The sequence below is a fragment of the Sparus aurata genome, chromosome 16 (genome assembly GCF_900880675.1).
Source record: "Sparus aurata chromosome 16, fSpaAur1.1, whole genome shotgun sequence".
In the NCBI taxonomy this organism is placed as follows: domain Eukaryota; kingdom Metazoa; phylum Chordata; class Actinopteri; order Spariformes; family Sparidae; genus Sparus; species Sparus aurata.
The window spans coordinates 26,806,548-26,826,447 of record NC_044202.1 but is presented as its reverse complement, the minus strand read 5'-3'; the positions used below and the strand labels follow the sequence as shown (position 1 = coordinate 26,826,447).

The 19,900-nt window shown below is 44.6% G+C and overlaps 1 protein-coding gene and 1 long non-coding RNA gene across 2 annotated transcripts; both read left to right on the top strand.

The window, feature by feature from the left end:
- The first annotated feature begins 1,356 nt into the window (after window positions 1-1,356).
- Window positions 1,357-8,011, top strand: LOC115597354 (uncharacterized). The gene is made up of 2 exons (XR_003987074.1): window positions 1,357-1,953; window positions 2,031-8,011. It is a non-coding gene; the product is annotated as an uncharacterized LOC115597354 (long non-coding RNA).
- Window positions 8,012-13,200: 5,189 nt separating this feature from the next.
- Window positions 13,201-19,260, top strand: LOC115566239 (potassium voltage-gated channel subfamily S member 3-like). Its single transcript, XM_030392022.1, has 2 exons — window positions 13,201-13,272; window positions 17,708-19,260. The coding sequence occupies exon 2, from the start codon at window positions 17,770-17,772 to the stop codon at window positions 19,069-19,071; it is 1,302 nt and encodes a 433-aa protein (XP_030247882.1). The 5' UTR covers window positions 13,201-13,272; window positions 17,708-17,769; the 3' UTR covers window positions 19,072-19,260.
- Window positions 19,261-19,900: the final 640 nt, after the last annotated feature.

The following is a 19,900-nucleotide window of genomic DNA, read 5'->3' as shown; positions in this document are numbered from 1 at the left end:
TGTTCTGTGTAGGTTTTACACAATCAGGATTTCTGTCTTTATGTTTTTGTGGTGTTTATGTTTTGAGCCCTGTCACTATGTGACGGACAATAAAGTTTTTTGAATCTTGAATCTACGGTGGCCCAGAGGTGTCAGGCCAAATACAAAAGCCACAACACGAATACAAAAGCCACAACACGAATACAAAAGCCACAACACGAATACAACAGCCACAACACGAATACAAATGCCACAACACGAATACAAAAGCCACAACACAAATACAAAATCACAACGGAAGTGACCCACAGCGGAAGTGACCCACAACGGAAGTGACCCAAAACGGAAGTGAACGGCAACGGATGTTGACAATGCGGCGGATTGTTGCAGCCATTTTAGGACCCGTGTGCCGGCTGTCTCTGGGCAACACAGAGTCCTACTTCGTCGCTGACTTTCCTCCAGGCTCTCTCCTGTTTTGTCCAAGTCTATGTGTATCTGTTTCTGTCCCGGAGCTCCCGAGCTCCGGTCTCTGTATGCGTAGTGTGGCAGTATAGTACGGAGCTAACGAGCTTCGGGGCGCCGAGCACGGAGTATTAGCCCCAGTTAGCACAACAATAGAGCAGCTAGCTGTTCTCGCTTGTTGTGTCGCTCCGAGCCGGGGCTGCAGCGCCGGTCTGCTCCCCGAGCTCTGTACCACCATACCGTTGTACACACATACAGAGACCGGACAATAAAGGAGAGTGCTTGGAGAAAATCGGAGAGGAAGTTGGACCACTTGCTAAGTTATGAAAATATGTGTCTGTTACTTGATTACAGCGGTCTGTTGTACTTTATTATGAACCACAGTAGCACAATCACAGCTGTACAAATGTACGCCACCATGAGTGACAGCAGAGATGAGGAGTTTCCTCCGCCGCAACAACTTCACTTGCAGAATGATGCCAGATAATTCACCGAGAAGGTGGCGAAGTTTGTGACATTTTCAACCCGGATTTTTGAGAGGAAGGAATTAAACGTCTGTCCCAAATAAACGCCTGGTCTGTTAGGTGATTGAAACAAACAAACGCCCCGACTATTATTTGATATTTCACGGTATGATAACTCTCCCGGCCGGGGAGAGAGACATACGTCACAGTGCTCAGCTGCAGACACAGCAGAGAGGTGACGAGATGCGACTCATCATGACTGACAGGCATCAAGGCCACTCAGCGTTACCTTATTAAAAAAATATAAATAAAAAAATATATATATATATATATATATATATATATATATAAATATTAGGCAGAGTTATGGAAATGAAGGACACATGAATGTGATTGTGCTACTGTGGTTCATAATAAAGTACAACAGACCGCTGTAATCAAGTAACAGACACATATTTTCATAACTTAGTGTAGCCGCTGCTTTTCTGCGTTTTGTTATGTAGTTAGCAAGTGAGACGCACACTGGGGTTGAGCATCTATGGGAGTTTAATCTTCAGAATGAAAAAAAAAACAGGCGTCACACACACAGAGCCACACTGCAACTCTCCACCGCTCAGCTCCGAGCACACACAGCTCTATGACACTAGGTGGTGCAACGCCAAAACAACACCCCAGGGGAACAAAGGGGATACAATAGAAAACCACTGTGGGAACCTTTCTTTTTTCTTATTTTAGGAGGAAAAAATCATTTTGGGGAAGTTCACAACACAAGAGAAAAATCTTAGGGAAAAATAAATAAACAAAACACAATAAGAAATTTTGACTTGGCTACATACTCCCCCCTGAACTTCACCAAAATATTCAGCAGTGTACTCCCATACATTAAACCTCTGCAACTAAAGAGTTACTCACTTAACTGAGAAAATGACTCCCAGGGCTGCGCAACCCTTATGAATACACCCGCAAAAAGGGGTGCCTTATACACCACCTCATACACTTTAACTAAGGTAACATCACATGTACCTTCTTTTCTTCCCAAACATAAGGAGTGCAATAACTACCACTACTCTTGTAATACAAGCGTCCTTACGTACTTGGTGTCTTACAGGGGAGTTAACCTCATAGATGGGGACCTAACAAGATCAGGCTGAATATATTTTCTTCTGTGTCATATTCTGTATTAACCTATCAACAGGTTTCACTAGCCTGCCCACCCTCGTTCTTATCCTAGACATAGCACTGCTCGCTGTGTCAAGGGGGCTGTTGTCACTGGGCATCCCACCAATCACACTGGACACACTCATTGCCCTCTGGCTCACACTGTCATCCAAATCAACATCTTCGGTTCCTTCATCAGCATTGAGACGCTCTGAGGGGAGGCTGGGGGCAGGACTGTCCAAGACCCAATCGGCTGTCCGGTCTCCTGTGATATCCCTTGTCAACACCTCCGACATCTTGCTTCGCGTCTCATCCCAGCTTAGCTCAGCTGACTCGGCAAATGATGGTTCATCCTCATCTTCCAGTTCAAGTGGCAAGAAGTTTGCATACAAGAGGAGGTTGCGATGCACTACCTTTTCATGCCCACTGGTGGTGTTCTTGACACGGTAGGTGTGACACTTTGGGTCCCTTGCAACTACTACATATGGAGTAGACTCCCATTTGTCCACCAGCTTCTTACTCCCTCTTTCACCTTTATTAGCCAGCAGCACTTGATCTCCCTCCTCAATGTCATGACCTTTGACCCTCCTGTTATATACCTCAGCCTGGTGTTGCTGGCTGGCGACAGCATTGACTTGGGCAGATGATAATGCCTCCCTCAAGTTCTCCCTCAACTTTAGGACGTATTTGTCATAATCAATGACATCACAATCCCTCTCCACGTCGTGGAACATCACTTCGACTGGGAGTCTAGGGATCCTTCCATACATTAAGTAGAACGGGCATAGCCTGTCGACTCGTGGGCCGTGCAGTTGTAGGCGAAGGTCAATGTCTGCAACATCTGGGGCCATTTCTGCTTTGATCTTGGAGGTAATGCTCTGATCATGCTTCCCAGTGTCCGGTTGAAGCGTTCGACAATGCCATTCCCCATGGGGTGATATGCGGTCGTCCTTGATTTCTTCACTCCAGCGATCAGCAACAACTCTTGGATCAGCTGGCTCTCGAAGTTAGCTCCTTGGTCTGAGTGGATTCTCTCCGGGAATCCATAGACACAGAAGTATCTGTCCCAGAGCTGGCGAGCAACTTGCTTAGCTGACTGATCGTGACACGGGAAGGCATGAGCCATCTTAGTGAAATGGTCGGTGATGACCAGAACATCCACATTCTTCCCTGCTGGGACCTCAGCCGACCAAAAGTCGATACAAACTATTTCAAGCGGGCTTGTTGTCTTGACGCTTTGGAGAGGAGCTCTGCCTTCTGGTTCCGGTGTCTTGCTCACCACACAGCGCTTGCAGCACCTGACATACTCCCGGACATCTCGTTCCATACCAACCCAAAAGAACCTCTGTTTCGCCAAGGACAGGGTTCTGGACTGTCCTTGGTGTCCAGCTTCATCGTGGATGCCTTGCAGAGCCTGCTTGACCAATGCAGCAGCAACAACATACTGGTAGCGCCTTTTCCCAGTCAGTGAGTCTTTAAGCACTCTGTACAGGATGCCATCCAACATCTTCAGCTTGTCCCACTGCTTTAGTGTTTTCTGAACTCTGAGAGGCTCATTGACTCGCTCCCTTCGAGTTGGCCTCCTGCCACGTGTTACATAGTGCATGACTCTCATTAGCACAGCGTCTTCCTGTTGCTTGTCCTGGAGCTCTTTGAGAGAGAATACAGGTAACGCACTTTGGCCTGGTGGGGTGAGCTTTTGCACGTCATGGGCTAACCAGAAGATGACTCTCCCCTTCGACCCCTCCTCCCATTCCATTTGGCCGTCCAAGACTGCTGTCACTTCTTCACTGCTCATAGACTGACATCCCACCTCAGGCTCACACTGTTTCACCTCTTGACAGTTTGTACTCAGCCGGAAGACATTCTGTATGGAATCGTCTCTGACGTGTTGTGCCTCTTCCAGCAAGACATCATATGGCTCTGCCACGATTCTCTCACTGACACGTGTCTGTATGAATGGTTGTCTGCTCAGAGCATCAGCAATGACATTCTTGCTGCCTGGGATATACTGGATATTAAAGTTGTATGGCGCCAACTTCGCCACCCACCGCTGCTCACAAGCGTCCAGCTTGGGCTTTGTGAGGATATACGTGAGCGGGTTATTATCTGTCCAGACAGTAAAAGAATGCCCCTTCAGCCAGTGGCTGAACTTGTCGCAAAAGGCCCATTTGAGGGCGAGAAACTCCAGACGGTGGGCTGGGTACTTGGCCTGTGCACGAGTCAGGGACTTGCTCGCAAAAGCAATAGGACGTGCCTTGCTCCCTCCCTCAGGGACTTGAGAGAGTACGGCGCCCAATCCATCCAATGAGCGTCTGTTGAGAGGATGAATGGGCGACTGAAGTCAGGATGTGCTAGCACTACAGAACCCAGCAGAGCAGCTTTCAGCTGGTTAAACGCATTACTCTGTTCTTGAGTCCAATCTCTTGGGCTGAGTCTCTTGAAGTGCATAGCACGTCTTGCGTTGGCTCTGCCTGTCGCAGCAGCCGTCAGGGCGAATAGAGGCTTTGCCATGCTGGAGCAGTTTTGTATGAACCTCTGGTAGTACATCACCATACGAAGGAAGGACTTGATTTTTTTTGCTGAGGGCGTAACCCCGTCCTCCATCATCAGGTCCACTTCACTCATAGCAGTAATGGCCTGCACTTTCTCTGGGTCGGTGGCGACCCCATTCTCGTCAATAATGTGACCCAAGAACTTGACACTCCGCCGAAGGAAGTGACACTTCTTTGGGGCCAACTTCAGCCCGTGCTCTCTCAGCCGATCAAAGACCATCTCAAGCCTTTTGATGGCTTCATCTTCATTTGGGGCGAAGACTAGCACATCGTCGAGGTAGCACAATAGCGTCAAGAAGTTTTGGTCTCCGAAGATGTTCATCATGAGGCGCATAAAGCTCACTGGACTGTTGCATAGGCCTTGTGGTAATCGATTGAACTCGTGGAGGCCTACCGGTGTGGTGAAGGCCGTAAACTTTTTGTCCTGTTCGTGCATGGGGACGTTATAGAACCCCGATGTCAAGTCCATGGCACTGAATACCGCATTTCCCCCTAGTGCGGCCAAGCAGTCAGCTTGGTGGGGTACTGGATGGGCGTCTTTCACCGTGCGGGCATTAAGCCACCGGTAGTCCACACAGATACGCAAATCTCCATTCCTTTTTCCATACGAGTACCAGAGGAGAGGCCCACTCACTGGATGATTTGCGTATTATGTCCTTCTCTTCCATTTCAGAGAGAGCTTTTCTTAACTTCTGGTACTGGCCTGGTGGAACACGGCAGTATGGTAGTCGGAATGGGCGGTCATCTGTTAGGTGGATTCTGTGGACGAAGTCCTTGGCGTGGCCACAATCCAGTTTGTCCTTGGAAAACACGTCCTCATACTTCTGTATGAGCTCCACCAGCTGACTCTTCCAGAAGGGAGATACTTCACACGAGTTGATATCGATTTTATCCAGTCCGAGACTGTTAAGTTTGTCCTGGAGGGTAGGAGCTACAGGGGTGCTACAGGCATGATCTGTGCCCTTCTGCGTGCTTTGGTTTTGTGCCCTCAACTCCGTGTCATGGGCGTGGTCCATGTTGAGCTCAAAATCTTCTAGAGCCACACATGGCAAAACATCAGCCAGCGTTGTGTTCCTTCTCAGTGTTACAGGCTTGTCACTTGTGTTCACAATTTTTACTGGCACCCACCTGTCACCACTCATTGAGGCCACGGTTCTCCCTACGATGATGTTTCTCTTGTGTGACTGGGACTTTGACGGCTCCACTATTATGGCACTTCCCTGAGAGACAGGAGCAACAACAGGAAGCTTGCCCCACACTATGTGCTCATGTCTGGGCGTAAGTGTCACAGCATTAGCGAGCTCACAGTTCCGATGGTGTCTGGAATCACGTCGCCCTTCCATCTTGTTATACCTGAGAGCATACTTAAGAACTGTTCAATGCCTGACTCACCAGAAGAGTCCGCTTTGCTCATCACACGCCAATAGCTGGGGTTTTTCTTGAACTGACGTAGCAGGTGTTTGATCACATTGCTGCCTACTATCATCTGGTCACATTGGCCTGGTACAACCAGTGTGGGCACGCTCATTTCCTGTCCATAGACGCTCAACTTTAATTGATAAATGCACTTGGGCCGCACTTTCACGCTGCCACGGCCCACCAGAACGATAGCCTCATTGGATTGAGTGCTCTCTGAAAGCAGTCCTGCTTTATGGAGTTCCTCTTCAGCACCTTCACTCATTGTGCAAGCCATAGAGCCACTATCAAGCAGAGCCTGCAATCCGATTTTGTCATTCACCAGCACGTCAGTATAGAATAAATCATCTGCCTTCTCAAGCCTGTGTATGTTTTGGCAAATGACGATACTGTCGTGCTGAACAGACTTGCAGCTTTCTTCATACAGGGAGCATAAGTCTTCTTCTAGTTCGAGGGTCTGAAATGGTGCACTCACACTTTGCCCTCCGGAGTGTGAGTGACTCAGTTTCCCTGGTCGGGCGTGCGGCTCTCTGGCTGGGTTTGGTGTGGCGTGGCTCTTGTACAGTCTCTTTTCTGGTGACCGAGTTCCAAGCATCCAAAGCACCTTCTCTCCTTCATGCAGTGTTCACGTGTCATATGAGTCTTCTCGCCACACACACGGCAGGGTGAGGGGCGTGACCACTGGGTCGGCTGTTGGATTGGTGAGGCTGTCCTGGCCAGGAGGCTTTCCAGCATGCTCAGCACTCTTTCTAATGCCCCCGCTTCTGGAGTGGTGACTGCACTCTTTTTAGCCTGTGCAGTGGGTTCTTGAACACTGGCTCTCATTGCAGTTAACCCCTCTGCCACAGGGCTGCAAGTAGCTGTTGCCGCCGTTGCCACCACAAATCTCTCCACTGTAGAGGGCCTCTTTCTTGTCCGATGTTCCCTCTGGTGCTCATCGATGGCCTCTTGGACTTCCATAGATGTCCATTTGCTAATGGGCTTGTACCTGAACACACTGGAGAGGTTAGAGTTGGGGCAGTTCCGAATGAACATCATGGCAACTTCCACGGACATATTCTCCATCTTCCCTCCACTCTTTCGCAGGTGTCTGTCAGCGTGTTCAGCTGCTGTATTAAGTCCGACCCAGTAGTCTACCGGACTCTCATCCACATTTGGGTGAGTGGCGTAGAAATCAGCCAGTGGTAAGCTGGACATGGGGCAGTCACTAAAGTATCTTCTGAGGATGTCATATATTACTTCAGGGTGTGCTGCCTTGTCAGAATTACTCTTCAGCCCTACCTTGACGATGTTCTTTGCTCGTCCCAACAGGTGACTGAGGATTTCATCCGCCTGCTCCCCAGCAGAGCAGCCCTTTTTGCGCAGATATGTGTTCATCACATCTATCCATTCTTGGACGGTGTATTTGTCTGTGCTGTCTCCTCTAAACACCGCTGGTTCCTTAGCATCTGTTTTCACCACAACACTCAGTCGGGACATGTCAGGTGCGAATGGTGAGGGATCTAGCAGTTGGGGAAAACTAGGAGGTGGGAAGCCTCTTGTAGGGGCAGTTGTCTGGTTGGCTAAGAGGCGATTAACAACAGAGTCACCAATCTGGGTCCCTAGCTCTCCTAGCAGGTCACGTATCTGCCCTAGGGTGTCACTATCAGTGGTGATGGGAGTGGAAGACTGGGGCTTCACTATGGGTGTGACATTATCCATACTCAGACTAGACTTGGGCTTCACTATGGGCGTAAGGGGCTCTGGCTTCTCTACAGACGGGACTTCATCCATACCTGGATAACTACCGAAGCTGGGCTGCCCTACCTGCCCTCTGCCTGAGATATCTGCGTATGTCCAGCCTCTACCCCTCCCAATACTGGAAACTGGAGTAAACTCCATGGCAGTTTAAATGTACTCAATAATACAGTGCAATGATTACAGAGTGATTAATACAATATGATCAAACAGTTAGCTGTGTAAAACCAGTGTGGAAATGACCAGCCGTTGCCAAATTAAGAGCGGAAATTTAGAATGGAGATTACTTTTTTTTTTTTTTTTTTTTTATTTACCCCTTTTTTTATATATATATATAAAAACAATGTCCACGATCCTTTTTGTATTTGTGTTGTGGCATTTGCATTCGTGTTGTGGCTTTTGTATTTGTGTTGTGGCTTTTGTATTTGTGTTGTGGCATTTGTATTCGTGTTGTGGCTTTTGTATTCGTGTTGTGGCTTTTGTATTTGTGTTGTGGCTTTTGTATTCGTGTTGTGGCTTTTGTATTCGTGTTGTGGCTTTTGTATTTGGCCTGACACCTCTGGGCCACCGTATGAATCATTAGCTAGCAACATCATCACTAAGTTAGCAAACACACATGTCGGTGCTGTGGAACTTCTTCGGAGTAAATGAGACAGATAAAACACAAGCCATCTGCAATCTATGCAACGGGAGCATCTGCAAAAAGTTTCAACACGACAATGACGTCATTGATCGGATCGGTAAATTAAGACATAACGCTGATCACACAAATTGGATAAAATGCAAAATATCGGCCGATCCGATCTGAGGATAGCCTGGTTCTGTGCCCTGAACACATCCAAAAACACAAACTAGAGTTCTCAACGGGCCTGACCCATCGCAGCCCGACATACCGGCACTGGGTCTGCTGCTGGGTCCCGGTCTTCACTGGCCTGGCGGACTGAAGCCGCGCTGACCTTCACCCCTCCACCACTAAAAGCTCTGTTAATATGGCACATTTGGCTGCATCCTGTATGTACCTTTTTCTCTTTTTTGCCCTTAATTTTTCTGCTCCACCCATCTCTTTCTCCGCCTTCTTTCTTTTCAGCATGTTTGCTAATTTGAATTTATCCCGTTCCACTTTCTTTTAATAACTGACTGAGCGGCTGAGCCAATCACATTTCAATAGAAACAAGGATCAGCTCAAGTTGGGAGGGGCCGCTCGTATCTCCCCTTAATATGCAAAATATTAGATTGACCCAGTCTGATGTTTCACTCTGTGCCACCTGCGGCCGTTTTATAGGGTGAAAAAAACGCTCCGACCACCGGCCGGTTCGGCCTGGAACTGCCATCCCGAACTGCCCGATGGCCAGCCCGCCCCTGCCACCGGCCCACCAGCCCACCGGGGAAGTCCCCGGTGTCCCCGTACGCCAGTCCGCCCTTGGATGGGAGTAAGGCTATAATATATAATAATAAATAGCCGATTTGTCAGTCCTGATGTCACTTTTTGTAAATCTTTGCATCCCTGTGTTAATGTGATCTTGTGTTTACCTTTTCTCTTGCTTCGAGGATGATGACATGAGGCTGCAGAGAGGAGAGAGGCTCTTCTCTGCTCCAGAGGACATTAGTTAATTTATGAGTTATTTTTAAATTATTTGTTCATAATTGTTCATTTTATATAATTCATGAAATAAAATATTGTTCTATTGTTACACGTTGTCTATTCCATTCAGTATTTACAGCTTAAGTACAATTTATAACAGCAAACAGCATCAAGTGCAACTTTTCAGGGACAACAAGAGATTGAATGTTTTCTTTTATTATTAAGGTCTTAACATTTACAACTATTTACAAAATTACAGCATAAATAACTATTTACAGATTATTATTCACTATTAACAAAAATAATTATCATTAAAAGCAATATTAAAACAGTTAGAGATGATGTACAGTAACAGGCTGAGCAGGAGTCCCTGCAGTGCTGCTGGGCTGGATGGTGTCAGTGGGACATCATCTGGGTCGGTACTCAGGGTGTTTGGGGGTCCAGTCTCCTCTGTCCACCACATCGTCCGTCAACTGGGTCTGCAGTTCTGACTCCATCCACGGCTGCCATGTCACTAAGAATGTTTTAAGAAAGAGGCAAGAATTATAATTTCATACCCTAATTATAATAATAATAATCATAATAAATTACAGCAAACAAAACTATCTACCAAACATTTTAAATACAAGGCCTTTAAAATCTAAATTAAAGCGAAACTCTCGCCAAAAAGCAACCAAGACTTTATTTGGGATTGAATATGAGTCAAACCTTCGTGTGAAAGCACGGGAGTGCATGGGGCTAAAAATAGCGATTTTGATGCTAGCATGTCTTGCCCCATGCACTCCCGTTCAAAATTAACATGCCCAAAACCGAAACTACGGTAAATCTTAAAAGCGCCTCTTTCGTCGTAATTATGCTTTCACACGAAGGTTTGACTCATATTCAATCCCAAATAAAGCCTCGGTTGCTTTTTGGCGAGAGTTTCGCTTTAAAATCATATATGGCAATCAACAGTTTATATGTCAGCATTAACGTAATGTATCGGTATGTTAATGAGCCCAAACTGTTAGCTAGCTAATAATGATAATATTGATAACATTACTGTGGGTTCAATAACAGGTTTACCTCTCCACGGTCCTCTCAGCCGGAGATAAACCAGAGCCGCTTCTCCTCTTCCTCCACAAGCAGGAGGATTAAAAAGGAAATCAGGAATTCCTGAAGCTCGAACAGATCTGACAGTCAAACTTTACTCTTCTTGTCACTTTCGCGGACCTTACCTCACCAGAAATAGTGAGGTGCGGGTAGGGGTGGAAACATCTGGTGACGCAACCAGGAAATGCTGCGAAGGGTAGACCGTCCAATTTCACAACAGCAGGTCTCTCTGAAGGACCCTGCCTTTGCTGGCGGCGAAGGATGGGTCCTTGAAGGATGCTGCCCCTGAATTTGGACACAGCCAATATATACACCAGGGAAGGGAGCACAGGTGAGAACAATCAGGGATTAGGGGAGACGTCAGACCGGTGACACAAGAGGAAGGGCAAGTGACCTGAAATGAGAGGAGAGTTACTTTTCAAAATAAAACATGAAATTCACAAGACAGAAAACCCAAGACAGGAAAGCCCTCACCTTGGTGTGACAGGAAGCAAGAAGCAGACTAGACGATTAATTGGGAAAGTAATTAGTAGGCTAGATCAATAATAAGAATAATTGTTAGTTGCAGCCCAAGTGCTGGAACTCTTCAGTGCCTCCAACCAGATGAACCCCTTATAGATGTGTATGCTTTGAGCTCTCCAAGGGTCAGTTGGATAGATAATGATGTCACAGTTCAAAGAGGAATATTCTTCTGCTGTGGTTTTATTTGGCTGTGACCCAGGGGTAGAGCGAGCGTCTTGTTATTGGAAGGTTACTGGTTCAATTCCCCTGGTCTGCATGTCGAAGTGTCCTTGGGTAAGATACTAAACCCCAAACTGCTCCTGATGTGCTGGCCGGCACCGTGCATGGCAGCCACTGTAAGTCGCTTTGGACAAAAGCGTCTCTTAAATGCCCTAAAATGTAAATGTAAATTGTTGGTACAATATAGGGCAGAATTTTCAACAGTGCACTTCTGTGGCCTTTTACATTGAAGTGTCAATACAGATTATTTGCCTGATTTCAAGTGGTTTTAGAAATTTTGACCATAAACATTGATTGCAAGGTGAAAATTCACACAAAACTAACCTGCCTCTGATACAATTTTCTGCCATCCAGAATCAATAAATGGCATCAGTGGGTAGGCTACAGCATCATAGTGTAAAAGTTATTTTTAACCTGTTTTATCTGACTGATTAGCATAGGCTATATGAGGGACATTTTCTGTTACTTGGTGTGCAATGCTATAAGAGATCATATTGTTAATTACTGTACTACAGAGTCCTCTGGTATGCTACTGCAGCTTAATTAATACTTGCATTTACTGAGTTTTAGCTGGGCTGTAATAATTTTTTTAGCTGACATTAGGTGTTGATCTTTATAATCATGATTTTAAATTTTACAGCATCACATCGGGGTTCCTTTTGAATCATTTACGTAACAGCCTTAATTCTGCTTTTAGGTTTTTGAATTGATGGTAGAAATTCAAAATTATACTCCTTGTCCACATATACATATTTTTTTATTCATATTAAAAATAGATACAACTACTTTGACAATACTGAGTCTTTAACCTTTGCTTTTAAGGCCATCTACACCGATGTTACACATGAAAGTGTGTTGACAGGTCTTAGGGAATACCACTGCATATGTGGAAAAAGTATAACTAAACTTTTTGTGGCTGCCTGTAATCTGGTGAATGGCCAAAAGCAATGCCATCAAGTGGCTAAATTGCATTGTGGGTAATGTAGGTGGCAGGTTTTGACAGGGGAAAAGTAGCCTATGTGTGGGTTAAAAGACAAGTCAGCCTTTCCTTACGCCTACATTGTCCACAATGCAACTTAGCCACAAAGTGAAAACACTGAAAGCAATTTCTCTGATGACATGCAGCTTGCATGCAGGAGTTACCCTTAAACCACTGTTGGACCCACAAAGACTAATACTACTACTTGGTGGGTTTTTTTTTTTTTTTTTTTTTAGCAATTTCTACATGTTTAAAATGCTCATGTCACAAAACACAGCATGACACTGCCATCCCTAGCCATATACTTACCTACCACTACTTGCTAGGTCATCAAATCTGTCATCTGCACCAAACTCACATGTGAAATAACATGTCTTTATTAAGTACTGTTCACGCCTTTATCCCCCTCTGCTTTATTTTGGTCATTTTGCTATAATATTGCAGCAAACAAGAGCAGAGAGTATGTTAATGGAATCATGTTAACAACTGCCTAGTTTCTACTTTATTTGCATAATCCCAATATAGACTGTATATACTGTACACTATATATAGTGTATATGGCCTGTGAAATATTATCTGTAAAGAATCCTTGTGCTTAGGCTTACTTATAGAATAATCTTGTGGCGTATGCTTTCGTCACTAAAACGGAAATCTGACCAACAGGCCAATCTCTAAAAACTCCTTGTCTTTATTTATTTATTTATTTACCCTTCTACTGAAGTTTTCAACTTATTTAAATGTTCCCCTTTTAGGGCGGAGGAAAACTACCCACGTGTATTGTGATGGGTCTAATGCACGTGGTGGGTATTTTTTATTATTATTAATTAATATCTTAATTGATATAATAATAATATAATAATGTGAGCACTCAACCTTAGGCATGTCATATTTACGGTAATAAAGGTGTCACACCCTGGACACTGGTGGCACATTACACATCAGGGTTTGAATGTGCTGAGGGACACGGGTTGTTGGTGTGGGATGGTGTGCCAGCTGTGTGATCACCTGTCCAGTTAGCAGCCGCCCCTCGCTGGACTCACAGACGCTGCGTTAGGCTGACTGGCTGCACGGTCACAGCGACAGGACGTCCGCGTCGCCGGTACACAGGTACGCTGCTCTAATAATTTCTTCCAGTTTCCCAGTTTATATAGAGACACTTAAACAGAAAACATACCTCTCTGGTGGTTACCGTGACATTTTCATTTTGTGCACGATTTTTGGATAAATTGCTGCGAGTCAGGATCGTCCTTGTTATTGTCGCACAAAGTCAGTTTACTTCACTTTGGACTTTTTATGCCTCCACATCGGTGCATCTTCGTCCTGAAAACATTGACAACTTTATTTTCCGCAGATGATGTCAAATCCTCCGGTTTGCCGTTTCACTGCAACTTGAAACGCTATATGGCCGTGTGTAACACAATACGCACATTAAGTATGACACGGCACAAGTGACAGCAGGCAGCCTGCTGATGACAGTTGACGGATACAAAGTCAATGGTTGCATGTAAATGTTGGCCACACTATGTATCAAAATATATTTTATAAAGGCATGAAGCGAGCAACCATATCATCCACAGAGTAGACAGTAGTAGTTTGATGAGCCGCTTGGTACGTTTCTGATGCAGTTTTACACGTCTACCTGAAGATGTTTCACAACGTTCATTGCATTCAAGTACTGGTAGAGTACTGTCAAAGTGATGTAATGTAACTAAGTACATTTAACTAGCCTCACATTTCGAGGTAATTGTCCTTTTTGGAGTATTTACATATTTTGCAACTTCATACTTCCAGTCCACTTTGGAGGCAAATATTGTACTTTTTATTTTACAAAATTTACTTTGATAGCTTCAGTTACTTTGTACTTTGTGTTTTTTTGTTGTTGTATTTTATTTAATTAATCCGACTTTTATAAACATATTGAATATTGGATCCAATACATGTAAATAGCTTATATGTAGAATTTACATTTACTTACTTATCTACTTTTGACACTTAAGTAGCAACAGACTAGGGCTGCACGATTCTGGAAAAAATGTGAATCACGATTTTTTTGCTTAGAATTGAGATCACGATTTTTTGGCACAATTTTTTTCACAAAATGTTTATTGCACTGATGAACTTGAACAAAAAACAAACAAACATTGTAGTATGGCAGAGGTATGCCTCTGCCAAAGCAATATTTTTTTTTGTTTTGTTGAAGTTCTATCATTGATGAGAAATGATTTTTACAAAAGTAAAAAAAAAAGAAAAATTAGTCTCCAAGATGAGAGGGCATCCTTTAATCCCTCATGTTGTACAGTGTTTATTAGGGCCGTATTCTTGGCTAGGTGATATGTGATAGCTGCTGTGGTCGCTTTCTAAAGGGGCGTTCAGACCGAACGCGATAGACGCGAATGGAGCGGCAACTCTACATTGAAAATCAATGTAAATGGCGCGATGACACGCGATTCAGGCGACGGCGGCGCGAATGGAGCATCTGGCGCGGCGCGAAAGAACCCCTTTGTCTAAAACCGCGGACCTAGCCGGCAAAAGGACGGGCAGATTGGCGGCTTGCTGCCCTGTCTAAAAACGGCTTCTCACTCACTCCTTCCAAACACTCAACTGCAGGCGGGCTTCCTCCACTGAATCAAGTGCTGCGTTTGGGGGCGCTTCAAAATATCCGGGAAGAAAATAGGAGCATTTGTTTGTGATCCAGCTCGAGATATAAAATGTATGGAGCCAGAACAGTGACTTTAAAATTTGGCATCCAAAAAAAAAATTGGCATTGAAAACAAAACCAGTACTGAAAAAAGAAACATTGTCATTGAAACATTTGTATTGAAACCAGTTGTATTGGCATTGAAACAAGTATTGGCACTGAAAAAAGAAAGTAATTCAAATAATTCAAATCCAAAAATCTTATCATTTTATTTTATTGGGATTTTTTTGTATTTTTCAATGACAATCTTCAGATTTTTTCTTCATGTCACTTTTTTTTCAGTGACAGATTTTTTTTACAATGTCAGTTTTTTTTCAGTGTCACTGATTTTCAGTTTCAACTTTCTGTCACTGTTTTTGCGTCGAGAGGGAGGGGCCTGAGGGGAGGGGCAAGTAGGGCGTGGTTTGCATATCATTTGAGAAGGTAATGGCAGCAGCCTGTGGGAAGGCGGGGCTGGACGGTCCAGCCATAATACACCATGTTAGGGCCCGTGTGCCGGCCGTCTCTGGGCAACACAGAGTCCAACTACCTCGCGGACTTTTCTTCAAGCTCTCTCCTGATGTGTCCAAGTCTCTGTGTATCTGGTTCTGTCCCGGAGCTCCTGAGCTCCGGTCTCTATATGCGTATGGAGTGTGGTGGTAGTACCGGGGCGCCGAGCACGGAGCATTAGCCACAGTTAGCACAACAGTAGAACAGCCTGTTGCTCCGAGCTGGGGCTGCAGCGCGGACAGCAGCGCTCTGGTCTGCTCTCCGAGCTCTGTGCCACCGCACCGCTACCGGATATGCGTATGGAGTGTGGTAGTAGTACGGAGCTAACGAGGATTAGCCCCAGCTGTGTCGCTCCGAGCCGGGGCTGCAGCGCCGACTGCAGCGCTCCGTCTGCTCCCCGAGCTCTGTGTCACCGTACCGCTGTACACGCATACAGAGACTGGACAATAAAAGAGAGTGCTTGGAGAAAAGTCAGTCAGTTATGAAAATATGTGTCTGTTACTTGATTACAGCCGTCTGTTGTACTTTACTATGAACCACAGTAGCACAATCACAGCTGACTTGCCTCGCACACTGACTTGTTGAGTTTATTCGCTTCGACTCAAAGGAGTCATTGTAGGAATAGTGATATTATTCACATGAACTGAGTTTATAGGGGAGCTCCGGTCTCCTGTAGCGGTGCCGTGTTGCAGAGCTCGGGGAGCAGACCAGAGCACTGCTGTCCGCGCTGCAGCCCCGGCTCGGAGCAACAGGCTGTTCTACTGTTGTGCTAACTGTGGCTAATGCTCTGTGCTCGGCGCCCCGGTACTACCACCACACTCCATACGCATAGAGACCGGAGCTCGGGAGCAGCAGGACAGAACCAGGTACACAGAGACTTGGACACAACAGGAGAGAGCTTGAAGAAAAGTCCACGAGGTAGTTGGACTCTGTGTTGCCCAGAGACGGCCGGCACACGGGCCCTAACATGGTGTATTGTGGCTGGACCGTCCAGCCCCGCCTTCCCGCAGGCTGCTGCCATTACCTTCTCAAATGATATGCAAACCACGCTCTACTTGCCTATCCCCTCAGGCCCCTCCCTCTCGATGCCAAAACAGTGACAGAAAGTTGAAACTCAAAATCAGTGACACTGAAAAAAAACTGACACTGTAAAAAAAATCTGTCACTGAAAAAAAAGTGACATGAAGAAAAAATCTGAAGATTGGCATTGAAAAATACAAAAAAATCCAAATAAAATAAAATAAGATTTTCGGATTTGAATTATTTGAATTACTTTCTTTTTTCAGTGCCAATACTTGTTTCAATGCCAATACAACTGGTTTCAACACAAATGTTTCAATGACAATGTTTCTTTTTTCAGTACTGGTTTTGTTTTCAATGCCAATTTTTTTTTTGGATGCCAAATTTTAAAGTCACCGTTCTGGCTCCATAAAAATGCTTCAGAATCGCTATGTGTGGAAATGAGATCACGTGTATGTGTGAATCGAGATCGCAATTTTTTAACGATTTTTCGTGCAGCCCTACAACAGACAACTTTCCCTCCTAGCGTCTCCAAGTGGTATTATTGTTAGCACCACTGGTGAAAAGACAACTGGGTCATTTCTCTTTTCCTCAGTCAAGAAAAAACAGCAACACATAGACCACATATGAGTTTATTCAATCATTTAGTCTCTAATAGAAATGAAACAGCAGTTAACCCTCTTTTTCCCAGGTGACCATGTGCCCGGTGAGAGACAAAATTGTATAGTGATAGCGAGTAATGCCAATGACTTCATTATTCTGTATCCATTACTTTGTACGATCAAAATTTAATTCATTAAGTAATATCAAATATTTTAAGACCTTAACAAAAGTACTACCCATATGGGTGAGTATCACTTTTGAGTACATTTTTCAACACTGCTGTCATGGCACTAACATACATTGTGACAGAAATAGAAATATAAGCATATATTTTCAGTGCCTCACTGAAACATTTTTATTTAATAAGGTTGTCACGATTTTAAACTTAAAAAATACACAATGTGCGTTTCAATAGCCAAATGAAAAACAGTATGTAACACGAAGTTATAATGATATTCCAATTTGTTAGTTTTTTTTAACTACTTTTTAAACGATAGTGAATATTGTTTTCAAGGTGGTATCATAAAAGTATCAAAGCATCGATACTTTTGACCATTTTTATCTTTATATTGGAAATAAATCCTACCTGAGATGCTGTCATTTATCCATTCCACTATATAATGTCACAGAAACCAAGATGCAACATGATACTTGGACAGCACTGATGTAATGAATGATCACATGACATACAAGTGTGAAGTGGACTAATTATTTCAGTGTCTTTGTGTGCAGGCGACAAAGTGTCTGACATTTTCCCCAAAGACAGCTGAACAGCGCCTAGCAGCTGCTCCATCATGGTGTATGGACAGATCCTTCACCGGCACAACCCTGATGAGTGCTTTATCAATATCAATGTTGGTGGTTTCAAACAACGAATGGAGCACCAAGTTTTGAAACGATTCCCACAGACACGTCTGGGTCGCCTTGTGTGTTGTAGCTCCAAAGAAGCAATCCTGGAGCTCTGCGATGATTTCAGTCCTTCTGAAATGGAGTACTACTTTGACCGAAATCCACGTTTTTTCTGCTACGTTCTCAACTTTTACCTCACAGGCAAAATCCACCTGGTGGATGGGTTGTGTGTTTTCTCATTTGTTCAAGAGATTGAGTATTGGGGCATCAAGGAGCGCCACCTGGACCTCTGCTGCAGTAACAAATACTATGAACTGACTGCGCTCGCTGAGCACAAGAGCTGGGATCAGAGGAGCAATGAGCTACAACTCCACAGCTCTGCCTCATCTGTTGAGGAGCTGTCAGCTTCGGAAGAAAACACAGAAATGTTTGAAGGTTCCTGGTGTGCCGATGTCCGCAGGAATATTTGGATCCGACTTGAGAATCCTGGTTACTCCACTTCAGCCAAAGTGATGGCTGTAGCATCCCTAAGTGTTGTCATGATCTCTATTGTTGCCATGTGCATCCACAGCATGCAAGACCTCCATCAAGTGGATCTCAATGAGAAGGAGAGTGAAAACCCAGTGCTGACTTTCTGTGAGAGCTTCTGTGTTCTGTTCTTCTCTGCAGAATTCATTCTTCGTTTGGCTGTTGCACCATCAGCCAGGAAGTTCATGTACAGCCCTCTCAACATTATTGATGTTCTGTCAGTCATGCCCTTCTATGTCACAATAGCCTGTAATATAATGGATAAAGGGGAGAACACAGACCTGGGAAATGTTGGCAAAGTGGTGCAGATCTTGAGGTTGATGCGTGTGTTTCGCATCCTAAAACTCGCTCGCCACTCAGCAGGTCTTCGTTCTCTTGGTGCTACACTGCGACACAGCTCCCGTGAAGTAGGGCAGCTGGTGCTTTTCTTGTCTGTGGGCATTTTCATGTTTTCTGCTCTCATGTACTGTGTAGAGAAAGAATGTCAGGAGTCAGAGTTGCAGAGTATCCCCATAGGCTGGTGGTGGGCCACCATTAGCATGACTACAGTGGGCTATGGAGACACATTTCCTGTTACCCTTGCTGGGAAGATGATAGGTACACTATGCATCATCTGTGGGCTACTGATTGTGGCTCTGCCCATTACTAACATCTTCAATAAATTCTCCAAGTTCTATCAGAAGCAGAAACACATGGATAGCAGACAAAGCAATAACTGAGCTCCCGCCAGAAAGTACAGGAGTTTTCTAAAGAGTACCAGGATGATGTATTAAAACCTACAACTCCTGATAAGTTTTAAAATGTGACAAATATGTTTGAGGCTCATGTCTGTATGCTACAAATGTAGCTGGGACAAACATCCCTGCATCAATCTATTGAGCTTAAATTTAAGATAACCAGCTGACATATATTTGGTTGTTTCTCATTTTGGATTTTGGTTTATTGTTCAGCAAGATAATCTTTTTTTTTTTTTTAAGTATTTTTTGGGCTTTTTATGGCTTTATTGATAGTACAGCTGAAGATATGACAGGAAACAGGGAGAGAGAGAGGGGGAGTGACACGCAGCAAAGGGAACCAGGCCGGGAGTCGAACCCGGGTCCGCTGCAGAGCCTCGGCACATGGGGCGCGCACTCTCTTTTATGATTTCAGTAACTTAAATAAAACCTTAGTTAGTAACAACCTAACGTCAAATCAAATCAAATCAAATCAAATCAAATCAATTTTATTTATATAGCCCAAAATCACAATCACATTGCCTCAGTGGGCTTTACAATCTGTACAGTGAACAACATCCTCTGTCCTTAGACCCTCGATTCGAGTGAGGAAAAACTTCACATGTTGATGGAAAAAAAACCTTTTAACAGGGTAAAAAAAACAATGGAAGAAACCTCAGGAAGAGCCACAGAGGAGGGATCCCTCTTCCAGGATGGACAGACATGCAATAGATGTTGCATGTACAGAAAAGAGCAACAATTCACAGTTTACAAGGTACATCAACAGAAAATCTGATAAAAGTTATGTAAAGTGAGTGGATCCAGGAGACGACCG

What these genes read in the sequence shown, in the direction of transcription:
- LOC115566239 (XM_030392022.1), top strand. Translation starts at nt 17,770, where the DNA reads ATGGTGTATGGACAGATCCTTCACCGGCACAACCCTGATGAGTGCTTT.